Below are 21,173 nucleotides of genomic sequence, written 5' to 3'. Positions count from 1 at the left end.
GGGTAGAGAACGATGTTTCTGGCAACCGATTACTCTTGGCTCAAATACAGCTGCTGCCACTGACACCACTGAGAGCCACTTTGAATGGGAAAGTTAATGGCCATCACATAGGGAAGTAAAGACTGTTCACCCCTAAGTCCACCTAGCTCGACCATACACAAAAAAGATCAGCCTATTAGAATATTTCCCCTTTAAAATACTTGCTGTGGCAACAGGATTATAAAATATTCACCCACTGTTCCTTTCACCTCTACTCACAGGAAGAAAGTAAACATGGCATCATAAAGGACTTGGAGTTTACAATCAGAATCTGGACCCTAAAGAACATTTACTGCAAACAAAGGTGAAGAAAGTGGAAAAAGGAATTGGACTTACAAGTTGAACACTTTCAGTACAAAAAGACTCTATCTTGTGAAAAGTTTATACCTCAATCTTTACTACTGTATTTTGAAAAACAAAAGTTACTACAGGTTTTAAAAAGTAACCGTTTTAATTATTGCTTATTAAGCAATTTTTTATAAACATTTCTATCATATTTACAAGGTCCAATGCATTCAACGAAGAACCAATAAGAATATGTTAAAACCCTAAATCTAATTTTTGCTAAGAATTCTTCCTGGCCAAGTAATTAAAAGTAGGATGGATCAGTATAAAGACACAATCCCAAGGATTATAAGCCTTGATCTAGAGAAGACTATGCAGAACTGGTGGGGAAAAAAACAACTTATTTATAGTTTCCCAGCAAAAGTTGTTTTTTTGGTTTTGTTTTTTTTACCTCTGCATCACTGCATTTCTATTTATATTAAAAGGTGCTAGAATGTTTCAATTTGTATCTAATGATCCTGTAAGTCCCTCTATAGTTACCCACAGAAGTTACTACATTTTTAAATACCAAAGATGTAACAATTCTCAAATTTTCTAGATTACTCCAATAAAATATTTTAAGTTTTCCTATGATTTGAGGATCTGTATGTCTATATAACAAAGCTGGGGGTTGGCATGTACCTCAACCACAAAAGAGGATGATTAATTATATAGACACAGAAACATAGCAGTCAAAAAAAAAATCCACTTTTCCTGAACTTTATTAAAGAAAAAGCAATGATGGTAAATCTTGAGAACATAGTCAAATTTCTAGGATTCTTCCCTTGAAAATGTGACATTTGATTTCCAAACACATGCCAGAGCATACATGGTTCCCAATTGTACTAAGTAGGTGAGAAGCTGAAATCCTAAAACGTTCATCTTCCAACTTTCCCCAGTCTGTGGTCTGTCTTTGGATCAGCAATAATTGCCTGAACAGCTACTATGGCTTCATTAATTTTTGTCTGTAGCTCTCTGAGCTCTTCTATATGCAGCAATCGCAGAATTTGAGCAGCTTCATTAAGAACTGCATCTATTTTATAAGAAAACTGCATTAATCAGTATTCAAGACCATTTACTTGCCCATTTCTCCCCCAAATATTCAGCTAGTCTCTAAAAATAGTTTGAGTTCAAACAAAATCACTCACCTCCTGTGTCAAAACCAAGAATATGTTTGTCTAAAGCAACAGGCAAGCCCTTAAATAAAAAGAAAAGGACAAAATGAAACTTTATAGTTAAGAATCATGTTCTTTTCTCATCTGTAACTGAAAATCAGCTAGCTGTTCTGTTAACCCTTTTAGCTGCAGTGGCAAGTGGGGTGGAGAATGTTCTCTAAATTTGCCTTTTGAGGAGCGAAAGAATGGCCTCTGCGTGTAGTGGGAAGCCTGTTCCATCCCCCATTCCCTCCCGTAAGACTAGGCTATAAAGCAGTTGTTCCTTTTACAGCTATGCTCTGTCACTGCTGCTATGGAAGGGTAGATGAGCAGGGCTGCTGCTGTCCTGTTTTAACTCCAGTAAACAGCAGAGTACAGGGCAAATGGGATAGAATTACTTTTAATATTTCTGAGCACATTAATTTGTCTTTATACAAAATCTAAAATATGTATTACTTTTCTTTCAGCTAGCATGATGATTACCAGCTTACCTAGAGTTCTTTGGAAATTACTCTGAAATCAAGGAAAATGAGCAAACTTTAAACCATTTAGTTAACCCATCAGTACCTCTACAGAGTTATGCCAAAGTCGGCAAACATGATGCTGAACTCTATGGAGTTCACGTAACAAGAACAGGCAGTCTAAACTCTGCTGATCATACTATATAAAATCTATACTTTCAATGTTACAAAATGCTACACTGTCACTACTCGATTCTTGCCTATTAATGCAAACCTACCTATGCTCCAACTACTTTAAAATAATACATTATATAAGTGAAGAAATAAACAGGCATGTAAATGCAGCAAGCAAAACTAACAAGTAGAATTGCACTGAGTGGCTTTCTATGTCAGTCTTGTTTTCATTTTATTTGCCAAGAGACCAAGGAACAGCTGCCCTAAAGATCCTGACCAAATGCCCCAAGAGCTAGTTATGGTTATAAACAAGAACACTCACTGTAAGAACTTCTCCTCTATATTACTATTTTGCATGGTACCTTGAGGGGACACTAACTTAAGACCAGGAGCACTGAAAATTTTACTTTCCAAACAAAAGCAAAAAGATCTGGCCATGCCCTTATTTGCACTGCCCTCAAACCAAAGGCACAGTTTTGCTGCATCGATGAATGCGCGAATGATTTTATTATGCCAGAACAACTTACCGTCTGTTCTACAGTGTGGGTGAGCTGATCTTTAATCCAATTTCCAGTGGCCTAATCCATACATAATTAATAAGCAATAAAAGCCTTTAAAACAAACAGTGTTTTTTAGGGGGAACTACACTGCCCTGGCATTAAAAACCTTTTCACACTGCTGGACCTTGATAAAAAGATGGGATCAGAGGACAAAAGACATTGAGGAATTAGGAGAGAAAAAAAAAGGACCAGAATCTAGAATGTCCCTTGTGCCCAAGATATTCATCGCAGTATCTCTGCACAGTAAGAAGCATTATCAGACAACTGCAGACGCTGCTGCTAATCCCTGAGGACATTTCTCTACACAGTCCAGTCAGTGAGACTTCAGGGTGAATCTGAATTTCTAGTGCACTTCATCTAAAATATTGCAGAATTCAGGGAAAAATAGGGTATATGGTTTCCTTAGCCTACAAAGTAGGACTGAAAAATGACAGGTGCAGTCACCTGTACCCAGGAACTTACACTCTAATATAGACTCTATGTCCCTACCCCTTCACCTGGGATGGTCAACTAGCTCATGTAGGCCTTCACACACAGATCTCTGTCCCTAACTACCATAAGAGCGCTGGCTCTTCAATCAGACTGCCTGAGCTCAACCACTTACCAACTAGGTGACCTTAGGTAAATTACTTTCTCATAAGTGATGCTAAGAAATGTGAATAAAATGAGAACAGATTTCTCTGAAGAAACAAAAGAGAAAGGACAGGATTTAGGTCAAAAGAAGGAAATTAATAAAGATAATGTGTGTTCTATTTTCCAGCAACTAATCAAAATAACCCAGTAAATTTCGCAAGGTAAATACTCTTAAAATAAACAACTGGGCACGTGCAATGGTTTGTGCTGGTAGACTGTGGGTATACTACCAATAACTGCTTTAAAGTATGAAATAAGTTTATTTTTCACTGAATAATGGCTATAATTTGCTTAAGAACCAAATTCAATCCCACTGAAATAAGCTACCCTTTCTCCAAGCAGTTCTAACAAAGAATGGTTATCTTAAGCAGATACATACAAAATTTAAACTCATGACAATACCAGAAGAAATTTTCATTACTAATTAATTTAAAATTTATTGGAAAAAATAACGCATACCTCTTTCGTTTGATTTGCTTTAGCAACTGCATCCTGTGTCAGGCGCTCCTGGACCAAAATGCGAATTGCCTAAGAAAAACAAAAGTAGTTTTTATTTTTTTATTGGCTGTTCACCTTTTCTGCTCTGAATCTAGAGAATAAGGATACCAAATTTGATGAAGTTAGAATTACCTAGTTCATTAACAAAATCAGCCAATAAAAACAAAACTGCTGACAGAATGAAAGTTTTCATTTTAATACTTTATAATGTGGAAAGATGCTCTCAACAATTAACAGCACTTTTTGGAATAGGTAATTTATATTCATGAAAAATTGTAACAAAGGATACGTGGTTTAAACAAAAAGGGGGGATCTCCTTCTTACCCAAGACTCAACCATCCCTCTAGACAATGACTGGAACCAGATTACTGTGTATCCTTACAAGGATTCGACTGTATTACAAGTATGCTCAAGCATAAATGCGCACATACACGCAAACTCCTGACACAAAGGGTAGCATATCGTATACACTGTCCTTGACTTTTGTTCACTTAATTATAGTGAAATGTTTTCACTTCCCTCATACAACACTTTTTTTCTTCATCACCAAGGTGTTTTATTATGGCAGACACAAGTGCATTCATGTACCTACACACACTCAAAAACTAAGGTTTTTTAAAATGGAATTTTAATTAGTGGATAACAATTGTAACTGAAGGGTAGAAACTTGAAAACTTACTAATATAACAAGCCAAATGCTACATTTAAAAGCCATTATACCAGTCTTTAATAGGAGTCACAAATTTATTAATCAGTCTAGTTGCAGAATAGTCAATGATGTGGCAAACCTATCAAGAGGTTTTCCATCTTGTCATGGATTGTTTGAATGCTTCATGCAGCTTACAATTTTATAAAGCTTTTGATTATTGATTTATACCTTTCCCCTTTGGGTTTTTAAAGTCTAACAAAAGCACCCCAGGTATGCTAGTCTCTTTGTCTTCTCACTCAGTTTATGATTAAAGGTGACATGACCACTGCACAACTGTTCCAAAGCAATTTACATAATTCCTGAGTAAAGAACGAAACCTTGAAAGAGCTAAATTTTAATAAAAACAATTAATCTCATTTTTTGAAGTTTTAATTTATTTATTCATTTAAGTAATCTCTACACCCAAGTGGGGCTCAAACGCATGACCCTGAGATCAAGAGTCACATGCTCTACTCACTAAGCCAGCCAGGCAACCCAACTTTTTATCTCTTGGCATCTAATAGGAGTTGAGAAAATCTGAGTTAACATGCAGATTCAGTATAAAGAATTATAATAATCTAGAAATAGTTTTTCTCTTAATACAACTATCACTTAGTACATATAATTCTAAAAAGTAGAATAAGTTACGGCTAATCTCTTGTGGGTAAAATGGAATTTAACTATAAAATTTACTGCAAAGTAGATTAAGGTATTTACATGTATAAGGTATAGTCAAATGCTTGTCAATTTCTCATAAAATCAGTAACAATTTCTATAATAATTTCCAAGTCTGGAATCTTAAGTATCTTAAATATTACTCCTGTCCCTCCCATCCCATACTGTCAAAGTTATGTGACATAATCTTCTGAAGTAGGAGTATATTCTTCACTTAGAAATAAGAGACCTCTTTCAGATCACTGAGTTCCCTGAAGTACAGATATGAACTGAGTGGCCTATTTAGGATGGGGCACTAGAAAAACAAAAACATGCAGTCCTCAAAGAGATTCTGGGGTATTTTTTTTTTTTCTTTAAAGATTTTATTTATTTGAGAAAGAGAGAGCGAGCGAGCATGAGAGGGGAGAAGGTCAGAGGGAGAAGCAGACTCCCAATGGAGCTGGGGAGCCCGATGTGGGACTTGACCCCGAGACTCCAAGATCATGACTTGAGCTGAAGGCAGTTGCCCAATGAACTGAGCCACCCAGGCACCCTGGGGTATGTATTTTTGACCAAATCTACCATGACTCATTTGGCATTTTCTATTATCTTAGTTAATACAGATCACAAATCTTTGAAAGGACTAAATAAAGGTAGAAACATACAGGAAAAAGAAGAGACCACATGGTCAGAGTGCCTAGATTAAAATTCTGGCTCTCTCATTTTCTGTGTCATCTTGGACATTATCTATCCTCTTTAGGTCTCAATTTCTTCGTATTAAAATGAAAGGATACCAGCATCTACCTCCACTACCTCCGGGATTGTTGGGAATGAAATCCTCTTTGCCAAAGACTGAGCACAGCAGCAGGCACAAAGTGAACACACTTTGGTATTAGTTGTTATTAGATAATCTAAATAGACGAAATATGAAATGAAATCTGCGCTAAGTACCACATTCCTCCACATTCTGGCCATTTAGTCATATATCAGTATGTCAAACATAGGTAATTTTTAGAAAATGAGGTCTTTCTTCTCCATACAGAGTTTCTGTCAAGAATCAAGAATATGAAACCAACCTTAAGCATTACCAGGTAATCATCATGACGCTGAATCTGAAGAAGGTTAGCCAAAGCCATTACACCAGCCTTAAAATCAGGATTATTTACTATAAAAGATTAAAAATGGAAACTTACAGCTCTGCAAGCATGTAATTATAAACATATATATAAGCATATAAACTTACAAAAAACATTTTTAATTTTCCAATAACAAGAAAAAAAAAACCTCTTCGTTTTTAAAACTGCTGCTGCTTAGAGCAGTGCAGGGGCATAGACCATTAGGTAAACTGATGAGGTCAATGGGTTCCCTATTGATCAGCCACATTGACCAAACCATGAATTACCAAGTTAACTCATGTTAGGATTGTGCTGTAACTTTTTCTGCAAGGCACATTTACATGGGACTTTTAAGTAGTATTTCTTCCCAAAGCTATTAATTTTAAACTAGATCCCTTCAGTGGACAATTTTCCCAAAACCTTTTCTCTAAGCAGCTGTAGTCTGTCTAAGCAGCATACTAATTCATAAGGGTAAGGAGCTTATTAATCCATGAGAGTAACTTGTAAATTTTAAGTCACAATGAATCTATCATGAAAGAATACTTAAATTATTATAATACAATCTTTATACTTTTAAAAAGAGAATACTTAAAAGTATCTGGAAATGAAGATGACAAATTTTACCACTTGTCTCATGTCATTAGATTAGAAAAAATATTTTACGCATCCAGGAAGGCAAATAATCACCACCATGATTAAATACAAATCAGACCCCCAAATCAGTATGAAGAAATCAAAGAATAGCATTCTAACATTCAGATATTCAGCTATATGAGGAGGGAGAAAACATACTGTAAATGCTAATAAAAACAACAGAAAATAAAACATCAACATAAAGCATTCCTAATTTACTAAAACCAAGTCAACCCAAGGTTCCTCAATCTAAGAAATAAAAAACATGTAAGGGACCAAAAATGTTGATGATATGCACTTACATACTTACCATCCAAATTGATCAATGGCTCTGCATTTTTAGCTGCATTGTCAGCATTTTTTGTGTTATCAGGTACCAAGTCCTTGTATTTTTCAGCTGTAAACACAGGCAAAAATACAGTTTGTAGAACTGTACCTTAAGGTAAAATAAATATTGCTTATTTACGGAATTTAACTGAGCCAAACTGATTATAAGCGTAAGATAACTCACCCAAAGTTATTTTTATGCTATAAAAAAATCCATTAGAAGGCAATGTGATTGTAGCTTCCTTTTTTTTTTTTTTTTTAATTTATTTATTTGACAGAGAGAGATCACAAGTAGACAGAGAGGCAGGCAGAGAGAGAGAGAGAGAGGGAAGCAGGCTCCCTGCTGAGCAGAGAGGCCGATGAGGGACCCGATCCCAGGACCCTGAGATCATGACCTGAGCCGAAGACAGCGGCTTATCCCACTGAGCCACCCAGGCGCCCCTGATTGTAGCTTTCTGATTAAGCTAAAATGTTTACTGAAATATCTATACAAATATCTCCTCATTAACATTTCTAAAAGTTAAGACATTTCAAACACCATCTACATTTGAGAAGAGAGGGTGTGCATTTACAGTTTGCTCAGAAACTTGGCAGGGGTAGAACAATGGAAGGAAAGTAGGTAGAGGTTACATGAGATTAAATACAGACTTACTAAAAAGTTTTTTTCCAAATTTTTTGAATGCCATATATGGAATCCAAAAACCTTGTCTTCTAAAAAAAAAATCAGCATTTCAAATACACCATCATCAAAAATAAACCTAAATTAATCGCATGGAGACCTGAAACTCAGAATTCCAAAGGCAGCTTTTATTACCTTCACTTGAGAAATACCTAACAAAACTTAAAAAGACTTTACAAATATACGTATTTACTAATAATTCACTAAACTTAATACCCAAGATGCCATCTTTGGTTACAGTGCTTCTGTGATTTCTGAGTGAAACAAGAGGGAAAATAAAAGCATCAAACTTTAAGTCAGACAGGGATTAGTGTAAAGGAGTTCCCACTGGCCAAAACTGGAATGGCGTGAACATCAAAACAACAAAAAAACATTGTGCCCACTGAGTAAAAGAATCCATATATCTACACTAATTTAAATAAAAATAAATTGGAGAGATAGTGGAGAGAAGAGAAAGCGCCTCTTTACAGCAAAAAAGCCAACAAATAAATGTATAACAAATGATGAAATTAGAAAAACACCTCTAGCAATCATCAACATAGTAATTGACTCAGGCAAGAAAAATCAAATGGAAGCTAAAGTTTGGGCTCAAGTTTGAAGAGCAAAAGCATACTAACATCATCTCAAAGTATCTCCCCACAAGATACATATTTATTACAGAGGGGAAAATATTAACTTTACAGTGGAAAAAACCTTATCGAAGTGATGAGAACAACGTGACCAGTAACAGGGCATATCACTAACTTAAACGAACACATTAGTTCTGTGTTATTCTTAACAAAAGTACAAACCTTGAACCTACTTATGAAGAAACCTCAAACAAACCCAAACTGGGAGACATTCTACAAAATGAATGTCAGCATCACGAAGCACAAATAATGACTGAGTAAATGTTCCAGATGATAGCAGGCTAACGAGATATAATAACTGAATGAAAAACATGGTCCAGGACTGCTTTTGTTTTTTGCTTTTATAGAGAACATTGTTGAGACAACTGGTGAGATGTGAGTTGTAACTATATATAACAGTATTGAATCAGTACTGTAATTTTATGTAAGATGGTGTCTTATTTATTTTCTGTATATGTGCATTTAAGCATGTAATGGGGAAAGAACGTTTTTAAGTTATCAAATGATTGAGAAAAAGTTACATATGTGCATATGTGTACATAGACAATAAGGCAAATGAAGTAAAATGTTAACATTTGCAACATATGGAAATGTGAAAATTCTTTGTACTATTTTGCAACTTCTGTTAAGTCTGAAATTATGTCAAAGTTAAAAGAAAAACATTTTAAGTCAGATTTTAATCACCTTAAATGACAAGCTAATGAAAGGATTTAAAAAATGTTAAGGCACAGACAATAAAAATCCACAATGGTTTCATCAAATAATAAAAAATTTAAATACCTTAAACATCAGAAGAAAGCAACATATTAATGTAAAACAAAACAACAATAGCACCTCCTGTTGATAAGGGATAGTATTACTACTTTAAACCCTTTTCCAAAAAATTACAAACTTGTTTTCTAGTTTAAACTTTAAATATGCTTTTGATACTGCTTACTTTTCAACTATAATTCAACTAACGCTTCAAATAAAATTCAACTACAATTTTTCCATATCAAACATTTACCATATTTCAGATGCAAACTCAGTTTTGTTTCGTTTTGTTTTTTTCACTAAAAAAGACCATGCTATTATGTACTTAAATGTACCTAAGAGCAACTGTCAACTGCAAGGACACACAATCATATGGCATCTACTGTTCTTGGTACCTATGTAACCTAAACTGCACTATTATAAAAACGGGACACGTGAAATAAAAGAAGGGTAAAACAAAAATAAACTGAGATGTGAAAATAATTTTGGGGGTAATAGCTGAAAAACACTTTGGAAAAGCTGGAGAAAATTTTGTTGCAAATTAACTAACAGAGTTTCTACCAACTCAGACCACAACAGATTTTGCTGAAGACCCTAAAAGTCAACTAATGCTACCAAGGCTTATGATTACGTTTATTTATAAAGAAAGAGAATCATAAGTGTTTTCTTTCTAAACTAAAACTGAAAGTACAGAAAGAGCTTAAAACTTTCCTGAAGATTTCTGCCATAAGGCTTCTGAAATTTAAGTCTGAGGTACCAGCGAAAAAACAGCTGGCTGATGCTCCGTATCAGTATACATAAGCATTCATACACTGTATTCATCAAACATTTATGAAAGTTGATAAACACATCTATTGTATCTGAAAAACTATGTCTGATACTGTGGCAGTAAAATCATGACTAGTGTCCTGCCTCTCCACCCCTCAGCCCCAAGATGTTCATTATCCCAATTTCTGGAACCTATGATTATATTTGTTACATGGAAAAAGGGACTCTGCAGATGTGATTAAATTAAGGACCTTGAAATGGGGGATTATACTGGATTATCCAGGTGGGCTCAATATAATCACAGCATCCTTATAAGGGGGGCAAGAAGATCAGAGTCAGAGAAGATGTGACAATGCAAGCAGAGTCACAAGAGAGATTTGAAGCTGCTATGCTATAACTCTTAAGATAACCCGGCCAGAGTCAAGGAATGTAGGCAGCCTTAAGAATGCGAAAAAGACAAAGAAATGGATCTCCTACAAAGCCTCTAAAACGAACCAGCCCTGCAGACAAACTGACTTTAGCCAAGTAGGACAGATGTTGGACTTCTGACCTCCAAAGCAGAACTGTAAGATAATGAATTGTCTTAAGTCACTGAATTTGTGGTAATTTGTTACAGCATCAGTAAGAAACTCATAGTAGTACTACATAGGGAAAAAAGGTTGAGTATCAGCTTTTTTAACTTAATGAGGCAAATAAGACATATAAACAAAATGGCAAGTGACGAATGACAAAAATATAAAGGCAAAGAGCTATGAAAGTTGAGAAAAAATATTACTGTTGCTAGGTGCCATTTAAGCTGGATCTTACAAGCATGAATAGGATTTAGATGTGTATAGATAGACTGACATGGCATAATGGCCAAGGAAAAGTGTAAGCAAAGACATCTAGGGGAGATAAAAAGATTTAAACAGGAAACAGCACTCTTATAGTCTGGCTGGGATGTCAAGTATGTGAATACTGGTTAGATGCCAGTTATCAAAGGCCCTGAATACCAGGCCAAAGGATCTGGAGCTCTTTTCATTGAAAAAGGGAAAGCAATGTTGTTTCTGAATATATAATAAGAGGTTCTTTGAAAGCAAACTGTGGCATTCTAAAACATTTATGTTTCAAAAAGTAAGCCTGGTGGGCCATGAGGATGAAAACAAAGGATGACACTAATGGGAGATGAGTCTGAAAGATACTACAATAATCTCAGCAGAAAATATAAGAGCCTAAACCAGGGTGGTAGCAGTGGGAATGAAGAAAGGGTACAATGGACATCGGAAAAGATGGATGGTGACAGAATGGGAGGAAAAAGAAGACAATGATCAAAAAGTCTTCAAAAGGGGCACTTGGGAGGTTCAGTTGGTTATGCATCGGACTCTTGGGTTTCAGCTCAAGTCATGATCTCATGGGTCCTGAGGCAGAACCTCGCCTCGGGCTCCATACTCAGCAGAGAGTCTGCCTAATGTTCATTCCCTCTGTTCCCCCACCACCACCCCTGACTCTGTGTGCACACATGCATGCTTTCTAAAATAAACAAATCTTTAAAAAAAAAAAAAAAAAAAAAAGCTTCAAAAGCAGAAGATGAAAAGGACTGGGAAGTGACAGCCAGATAAAAGAGAACAACATAAAACTCAGAAGATGCAGGAAGATGCAGGTAAGATAAGATAATTGGATCCTGCATTTAGACACTGGCAGGCCTTTCAAAATGAAATAGTCTAATGAGAGGAAACACAAGTTTACTGGAAATTTTTTTAACTACAGGTACTAATATTAAAAAGTTTCCAATATTATTTTTTTTAAATATTTTATTTATTTATTTGAAAGACAGAGATCACAAGTAGGCAGAGAGGTAGGCAGAGAGAGAGGGGGAAGCAGGCTCCCCACCAAGCAGAGAGCCCGATGCAGGGCTTGATCCCAGGACTCCGAGATCACCACCTGAGCCGAAAGCAGAGGCTTTACCCCACTAAGCCACCCAGGGACCCCGTAAAATTTCTAATATTATAAGTGTCTATAATAAAATAACATGAAACATATATAATAAACATATTTTGGCCTATAGTACCTATTGGCATTAGATCTATGTTTCAGTCTCTTGTGAAACTACCTGCTGCAAACAATACTCTGAAATCCTATCAATTCTAGGACTCTAACAATTTAATCCAGAAGGCTAAGGTGCAGACTGTAAAAGACAGCAAATTTACCAATTTAATGTTACTTGGTGAGAAGACAAATACCAGGAAACACCATTCCCAAATTCTAAAAGAAAAATCTAAATACCAATGAAAGATAGTTGCTTTTAATGTCTTATGATAAAAAAACAAAAACAAAAAAACAACTTTTTTGAAGAAAAGTCTTTCCTAGACAATTTAGGAGTTATAGGGGATGAGAAATGAACACAGAAGGATGGTTATGAAAGTAAACTTTTCACCAGATGCTAAAAAGAAAAATGAGGATATATAAAACTTATAATGAACCAGAGGTGAAACAATGTAAGACAGAGAAACTCAAATTGTTAAGTCCCTACTTTGAAACACTCCTTTTGTTCCCTTTCCTCTTCCTTTCTTTAAAACACACATTCCCCACAAAACATACCATTATCTCCATATTCAAGTCTAACAGCTAAACCAAGAAGCCAGTCAATTGCTTCTTGTCGATCTTGAATCTTGAAAGGACAGTTAACATCTTTGAGATACTGTGAAGGAAAAAAAATATCTAGTTTCATTATTACTATAATGTCACAGAATGAAAAAAATGATAGAGTTGAAAAAGATCTTAGTTTGGATCTCTAAGAATATAAACAACATTTCCATTACTAAATTGTTGATGTAATTATATAATCCAAAGGAAGGAAACATTTAAGTGTACCACTTAAGGGAAAAAAGTACTTCCATCATGCTTTTTGAAATTTTTACTTTTGGAGATTCCAGGTAGGGTGCCACTGATCTAAAACAACTTCCTTATTTTACGATGAGGAAAAAAGGCCTAGATATTAACACTTGCCAACAGTTACACAACTTGATTGAGAACTTGAACATAAACTTTCTGATTCCAGGTCTGAAAACACATAGAATGATTTAAAAACAAACAAACAAAAAGCTTTCAAAAGAAGAATATACAAATAAACCAATTACTATCTAAACCAAGCTTTCATATTATGGAAACGTCACTGAATACAGTAAGCAAAGTGAAACATGTGTAGAATGTAACCAAGCATTTTAGATGATTGCCAGAAGCTGTATAGCCAGAGACCACTGTACTTCAAATGGGTCTCTTAGGAGCTAAAAATCTCGTTTCAGGAACAACGCTATTAGTCAAAACTTCTACAACTCCTTTTGGATATCCTTTTGGGCCTAATTAATAAATCAGTACTTTTTAGCTGTAACTCATTTTCTAACCAAAAATTTCATACCCCTGCTATAAAACACCTCATTCACAAGATATGGTCATGATGCAGAACACAAATCCACCTTCAAAGTATAAAAAATTACCAATATTAAAGATATCCAAAATGTCTCGTGATCTGAAAGTAATTCAAAAGTTATGAATATGCTTTAAACAACTGACATCATTCCAAAGAGACCAACTTGAAAGACAGTATCTGTTTGGATTGTAAGTTCCAATATATTTAAGTTATCCTACTTTACTATCATTTCTAGGTGTTTTTCATTAGAAAAATTTTTATTCTTCAAATACCCTTCTGTGAAACTATGTGTCTCGCACACATGAATGGGTCATGAAATGTGATATAAACAAATATAAAATCCTAACAACATATTTTCAGGTCTTAAAAATACCAAAATTTCAAAACAAAACAAAACACCTTTTTAAGAGCAAAAGAAAATAATCCAGTAGTAGTGATAATGGTAGTAGACGCAGGGGAAATAATAAAGCATATAGCACTTGCTATGGGCTGAGCATAGCTATATATCACCCATTAACAATACACACCGCTGCTGTGACATAGGAACCACTGTTATCCCATTTATTGACAACACTGAGACACGGAAAGCTTAGTGAAACTTGCCTATGGTCATAGAACTAGTGTATAACTTACACAATTCCCTAATTCATAAACTCTTGATTCTAAAGAGAAAGTATAAAAAATTACCAATATTAAAGCTATCCAAAATGTCTCATGATCTGAAAGTAATTCCAAAAGTTATAAATCCCTTTGCTGTGGCAAATAAAAATTTAGTCAATTTTCATATTTTTAAGGGAAAATACCTTACTCTCCAAAGTAACACAGCTGATTAAAATGTTTAATATAATGATACTAGAAAATGTGATTTTTATTCTAATTTGAAAACAATTCCCCTTTCTGCAAAAATGTTACTACAATTAAACTAAGTCAATCGGAAAATTATTCTAGCCACAAAAACAAGCTATTATCCACAGACCTTTTCAGGATTATTTATAATTTTTTTTTAAGATTTTATTTATTTGATCACAAGTAGGCAAAGAGGCAGACAGAGGAGGAAGCAGGTTCCCTACTGAGCAGCAGCCTGAAATGGGGCTCGATCCCACGATCCCACGACCCTGGGATCATGATCTGAGCTGAAAGCAGAGGCTTTAACCCACTGAGCCACCCAAGCGCCCCTTCAGGATTATTTACATTGTACACAACAATGGACATCTTTATACGTTAAACAGAACCACAAACAAGAAATAATCTTAGTTTTCAAGCACGTTTAAGTGTCTTACTTTAATAAAATAAGTGTGTTATCGCTATCTTTTGGTCTAGGAAAAAATCTGATTTTGGTCACCTTTACCATTTATGGAATACATGTGACCATTTATTTAAGAAACCCCATAGTGTTTCCAGACAAAATTTTCTAACACTGAAAACTTGCAAAAGGTAATATGATTTGTTTTAAAGACAAACATAATAAAGTTAAATCCCTGAAATCCAGCTTTCCTAACACTGATCATTTTTATTTTTACTTATTTTAAAAGAACAAAGTAATTTTAAGCTTAACTGTCTTCATATAATTTTTAGAAAAGCTCTCTGTACTACTTTTGTTTAACTTTCTAATTCATTACCTTTTCAAAGAACTTGGGCCAGTCACTGCTGTGGATGTTTCTTAAATTACCTCTGTCTTCAATCTTGTAGTGTCTGATTTTCTGGTCTTCAAGCCAAACAATAAAGTTTCTAAATTCTGTTTCATCTGCAACAAAAACATTTCATAAATTACTAGAAACACTAGATAAGAACACTTTCTTCTAACAAATAAGTGGTCTCGTGGATTTTTTTTTTTTAACTCAAAGAGTAATTATCTGAGCTGCCTGAAGTAGGAGTTGAAAGTGCAGGTTTTGGATGAACGGAATAACAAATATTCTGTTCAAATTCTGGCCTGCATTCATATTCCAGCTACAAACGCTCAGTGGTTGTGTGAACTTGGGCTAATCACCTTAAATTATTGAGCCTCAGTTTGAGTTACAAAAACCCTCTTGGGGTTTTTATGAAAATAAAATAAAGATAATAGCAGCATCTGGCACATAGTTTTGCTATTTAAGTGTTGGTTATTATTCCAGTTCTTTTGAGAGGGGAAAATGAGGGAGGACTGGGCAAAGTTAAATTTATAACAAAATAACAGTAAAATACAAGAAACTAAATGACAACACAGAAGAACAGAAAATACCACTGTCATTTACTGTCTTAAGTGCAAACGTGAGAAAAGTTCATTCATTTAATTCTCCCACACCTTTCTGAGGAAGGTAATATCCCCAATTTACATATGAGAAGACTGAAGTCCAAAGATTCAAATCTAGATCAAAGCTCTACTGCTACTGACCCTTTTTTATTAAATAAAGTAGAAAAACAAGGTTCTATACATTGATATGCTTCTACAGGAGATCAACAAAACACCCTTATACTGCTCAGAAACCATTTTCAACTTCAAATTCAAGCTTCCATTAGAAAGTCTTGAGAATGATACAATGGTCTTAGTACCCTGGGTTGTACGGGGTCACTTTCAAACTTAGTCTACCCAAGGCCAAAAATTCTGGAAGACATGAGAGTAGTGACTGAATAACATGGGTACCAGTGTTAATGCATTTTAAAAGTTTAACGCTGAGAAATCCCAAATACCTTTCCATTTACAATTCAACCGCCCCGATCACCTGCTATTAACTTTTCTGCACGACTCGACAAGCCTGTTACTGTGCGTGCTTATCCCAACACTGTCGGTCCTGGACTTAACTGTGCACTCTCTTGATCTCAAACTGCTGGGTGAGGTCCCACTGAACCCACCCCGCCATCATCCCCTAGTTCCTGGAGAGCAATGAACCAGTCTCTAAGTTACTCAGCACCTTCCCCAGATTTCAGCAATGTGCTGAAAGTATCGCCCAATTACCAGGGGAACCATGGAGCTGAAGGGCTAATTGAGAAAGGAATACTCTCTCGTGTGCTAAGGGTGTGGGTGGGGGTTGCTGGTTGGAGTTTAGCAAGTGCACAAAGTGTTTGTGCCCAGGCAAGAGTGGGAGAGGGGGCTCCGAAGCCAAGGGGCGGCGGAAGACGGGTCCTTGGCAGCTGGGCCAGAGGACCCCCCCGCCCGGGGGGAAACAAGGCCGCGGAGGGTCCGGGTGGAGAGCCCGGGTGCGGGCGCTGAAGGGGTGGCCGCCGGCGGGATCACAGACGCGCGGCCGGCCTGGGACCGCCGTCTCACCTTTGCAGTTGAAGCCAGCCGGGTTGTGGTAGTCAAGGGCCGTCAGCTTGCGTCGGAACATGGTCCCCGCGTCTCGCTCTGGTCTCCCGGGGCTTCGGCCGGGAGAGGACAGGCGAGGAAGAGCGGGCAGCGCAGGCACCGGCGACGCGGCGAAAGGGCGGGCAGGCGCCTGGACGCTCCGAAAGGACGGCGGCCCTCACCAATCGGTGCTTAGGAACGGCGGAGCCGGCGAATGCCCACCAATCGCGGCTCTGGCTGAGGAGGCGGGACCACGTCAGGGCACGTCGACGCTCAAATAAACTTTATTGTCAGCTTCCTGGTTGTACAATAGGCAGAGAGCGGCTGAGAAACCAGTTTTCCCGTTTTCCGAGCCAGTTTCCTCTTGTTTTTGTCTTCCTGATCGAGCCCACAGAGAATAGTAAATGTAGAATTTTTATTAGCCATTCCTCCCATTGGGCCATAGAAGTACTGTTTAATATTTTTAATGTGTTCATTTATTATATGCCTCCTATTTAATAGGTACTTTTTTTTTTTTAAGATTTTATTTATTTGAGAGAGAGAGAGCGCTCGCTAGAGAGAGCAGGAGCGAGCGGCGGGGGCGGAGGAGGGAGAAGCAGACTCCCCACTGAACAAGGAGTCCCACTCCAAACTGGAACCCAGGACCCTGGGATCATGACCTGAGCTCAAGGCAGACACTTAACAGAGTGAGCCACCCACGTGCCCAATAGGTGCTCTTCTTACACTGCTAATTCAAAGACTTTCAGCAAGGTCCCTTTCAGACTAGTTGGGAGTGATCCACAAGTAAACGTACAACTGTAACACTGTGTGATGGTTCCAGACATCACCACCAGCTGCGGAATCTGACGCCAGAAACGGAGCCATCCTTTACTACCTCTCACCCCTAGTCATAGCATCTCATAGATCATCCATTCCTATTGTTCTCTCATGTCTCAGATCCCTCACCTCCTCACATCTCAAATCAGGCGTTTATCATTTTTGCAAACTCCAGTGATCAGATTCCTTAGGTTCAGTCTTGCCTTCTCCAATCTATTCCCTCCGACCCCCTTCAGCAACCACAGTGCCTTTCTCAAACAAAAAGCTGTTTATAATTTTTTAAGTTAGTATCATTGGGTGATTCCCTGTTGCCTTTTGGAAATAGTCAAAACTACTGTACTTAAGACCGATCAAGTCCCTGTCTATTTTCAGACATTGGTGAGAAAGCAGTGAGCAAGACAGACCAGACCCCCACTTTCATATAGTTTAAAAGGCCACTGAGGGAAGACAAACGATAAAGATAAACAAGTATAAACTCTGGCTTGAAGATGACAAGGAGTTCACCAGGCAGTCAAAGGGTAATGTTTTCAGGGAGGCAAACATACAAAGTCAAGGAATGAGCAGCAGCATGATCCAGAGTCTGGAAGGCAGGAGAGAGTAACAGCTGATGTGACAGTGGACAGAGGTGGGGGCCTGATCAAGAAAGGCTTTTCATGGGGCGCCTGGGTGGCTCAGTGGGTTAAGCCTCTGCCTTCCGCTCAGGTCATGATCTCAGGGTCCTGGGATTGAGCCCTGCATTAAGCTCTCTGCTCAGCAAGGAGCCTGCTTCCCCCCCACCCCTCTCTCTGCCTGCCTCTCTGCCTACTTGTGATCTCTGTCTGTCAAATAAATATGTAAAATCTTAAAAAAAAAAATAAAGAAAAGAAAGGCTTTTCATGCCATGCAAAGAGGAGCTACTGAAGTTCTTGGGGGTAAGCCAACTCTATGTTTCATTTCATTTCAACAGATTATTATTTAACACTGTATTAGCATTTGTGGGGCATATAAATAAGGTATTTTCAGGAAGTTTAATAGCAAAGATAGATATGTAAATAAATACTTATAATCTAGAGTTAGAAAGTAATAATTCATGGGAAATACAAAGTGTGCTTTCAGATCAAAATACAGGTTTCCCCCACCATCTAAAAGTAGAGTGTTCCTCTGAAAACTTTCATAAGCTATAAATGGTGTAAGCAAAGAAGTATTTACCATTAATTTACATGGAAAAAAAATTTTAAGTGTTCCCAGACCTCAAAAATGACCTCTCTTAGGCTTTTCTGATACCTTAAAACACATCTCACTAATGAATGTACAAAATAAACTAAAATAAAGCACAGATGCTCACAGATAGTTCAAAGAGCTGAGGCTTGATGCAGAGTTGCTTGACTGTAGTTCCTGGGGAAGGGGGCTTGGTGGTGCCCCTGTTGCTGCTGTCTCTAGGATGGCTCACTGCAAAACAAATGTTGCAAACTATTTTTGTTTTTCGCCTTTTATTGTAAAAGCAAAAATCCCCTTTCTTTCAGTTAGCAAAAAAAAGGGGCTGACAGAGGTCTTTTGTAATGGTTGCTCAACTGCCTTCAGCTCAGGTCATGATCCTGGAGTCCCAGGATCAAGTTCCCCAGCCTGCTCCCTGCTCTGCAGGGGGTCTGCTTCTCCCTTAAATCTTTCCCCTCTCCTGCTCATTCTCTCTCTCTCTCTCTCTCAAATAAATAAATATATAAATAAAATCTTTTAAAAAAATAGTGAAGTAATGTAATGCAAACTTTTGAAAATCAGGGGATACCTGTACAGCTTTAATGAGGCACAGTGAGACAATCTTTGTTTTCCAACTAAGCTGCTCAAAGAATCAGGAAAACCAATTTCAAGACTGTCTTGCCTCAGCTGAAATTTGATCAAAGCTGCAGCAATAGGCATATACTGTGGTACATGCTGGTTATATAATTAATGAAATACTAGTGGGGGAAAAAAAAAAAGAAGAAAAAAGTGAACCAGACAAAGAAGGGAAAATAATAAAGGAAAGTTTACATGCAGTTGCAAATAATGGATTTCTTGAACATGTGGAGAAAAAACAGTTGTTAAGATCTGTTTCCTGGAATTGACCCTTTAATGCAAAACAACAAAAAGTTAAGTTGTTTGTACCTGACTTTGTTTATTTCAGGGCCCTAAGTTTCCAGCCATTTGGAACTGTCTCTGGTCATCAGCCCCAACTACCCCCAACTGTAGAGCAGTTGGAAGAGGATTCAGACAGAGTGCTGAAGGGACCCACCAGACTTGAGTAGGGGATAAAGCTAATTTTGGAAAAGAAGTATAATGGGTTCTAAGTATTCAATCTCTTTTTTACAAAAAGTCTTTTGTCTTTTTTTCCTGCATTGGAAGGAGTCCTTTGGCCTATCTTGAATGAAATGTCCAACGGGAACTGAAGCATAGACAATTTCATTTCTGAAGACTAACCCCTCTATCCTTCAGGAAGGAGAAACCAACTTTTACCATCAACTAACCTGAACTTCAACCTAGCAGTTGATCTGGGGTTTGATGGGTCATGAATCTATCTGTTTAATTATTCAGCAAAGCTGCTAAGTCTCATCTGTGTGCCAGACAGTCTTCCAGATACTTTGGATGCACCTGTGAACCTATACACGGAAACCCCTGCCCCCAGACAGCTTGCCATCTGGCAAGGGAAGATAATATTATTATAAATAAGTACATTATTTAGTATTTTAGAATGTGTAAGTCCTATGGGAAAATCATAATGAAGTAAGAGGAGTGTGGAGTAGAGGTCGGGACCATGGGGGGCAGTGGGAAATGATGCAGGTTGCAGTTTTAAACAGGATGGTCAGGTTAGGCCTCATTAAGAAAGGACAGTGCAGAGACTTGAAGGAGATAAGGGAGTTAGCTACATGAATGAATGGAGGAAGACTGTTTGAGATCAAGCACTTGGGGCAAATGTGACCTAAGAAAGGTTTATAGATTTTTAAATAGTTGAAAAATCACAAGAAGAATAGTAGTTCATGGCTCAGGGAAGTTGTATAAAATTCAAACTTCAGCATCCTTAAATAAAGTGGTAACGGACCTTAGCCACACCCATTTGCTTATTGGCTGCTTTGGTGCCACAAGGGCCGAGTGAGTGGAGTAGTTGTAGCAGAAACCGTATAACACAAAAACCCGAAAATATTTGTAAGAGTTCACATGGTTTCATAAATGCTGGACTGGCAATTTCACCATTATTACCAGGCCAACACATTATCAAGTAAGATAACAAATCAGAGACACAGGTTATTCTTTGAAGGTTATTTTTGCAACATTTCTTTAAGTCTTAGCTGTTTTACTAGACCCCATTGTTTGAATTATTCTTCCAAAGACAGTGAACAGAACAAGTTGGTAACACTTAAGAATACACACAGAAGTCTCTATATTATACAGAAAAACAAGTTTGATGTTCTAATGAATGTTATCAGTTTAACGCCCCATTAAATCAGATCTTTTTTAACAGGTTGTAAATGTAAAGAGGTCTTTCCTCCTCCGGGCCTACCAACGAGCAAACATCTCCATCTCTTTCTGAGACCCTTTTTGTTAATTACAAGGACTTGCTTTTTCTTTTTCTTCTTAATTTAGATCAGGCAC

At 37.2% G+C, this 21,173-nt stretch overlaps 2 protein-coding genes across 3 annotated transcripts in view; one reads left to right on the top strand and one right to left on the bottom strand.

The window, feature by feature from the left end:
- NID2 (nidogen 2) overlaps nucleotides 1-957 on the top strand; it is a 61,250-nt gene extending 60,293 nt beyond the window's left edge. For both annotated transcript variants that reach the window (XM_047736017.1, XM_047736016.1), the window contains exon 21: nucleotides 261-957. In XM_047736017.1, coding sequence (XP_047591973.1) covers nucleotides 261-271 — 11 coding nt within the window. In that variant the 3' untranslated portion in view covers nucleotides 272-957. The remainder of the gene's footprint in view (nucleotides 1-260) is intronic.
- A 110-nt stretch (nucleotides 958-1,067) lies between these two features.
- On the bottom strand, nucleotides 1,068-16,908 carry RTRAF (RNA transcription, translation and transport factor). The gene is made up of 8 exons (XM_047736020.1): nucleotides 16,740-16,908; nucleotides 15,115-15,239; nucleotides 12,667-12,766; nucleotides 7,244-7,330; nucleotides 6,262-6,350; nucleotides 3,805-3,873; nucleotides 1,512-1,560; nucleotides 1,068-1,396 (listed from the first exon to the last, which is right to left on the bottom strand). The coding sequence occupies exons 1-8, from the start codon at nucleotides 16,798-16,800 to the stop codon at nucleotides 1,242-1,244; spliced, it is 735 nt and encodes a 244-aa protein (XP_047591976.1). The 5' UTR covers nucleotides 16,801-16,908; the 3' UTR covers nucleotides 1,068-1,241.
- Nucleotides 16,909-21,173: the final 4,265 nt, after the last annotated feature.

The sequence above is a fragment of the Lutra lutra genome, chromosome 7 (genome assembly GCF_902655055.1).
Source record: "Lutra lutra chromosome 7, mLutLut1.2, whole genome shotgun sequence".
In the NCBI taxonomy this organism is placed as follows: Eukaryota; Metazoa; Chordata; class Mammalia; order Carnivora; family Mustelidae; genus Lutra; species Lutra lutra.
Note: the sequence above shows the minus strand (reverse complement) of the source record. Positions and strands in the feature narration are given on the sequence as shown.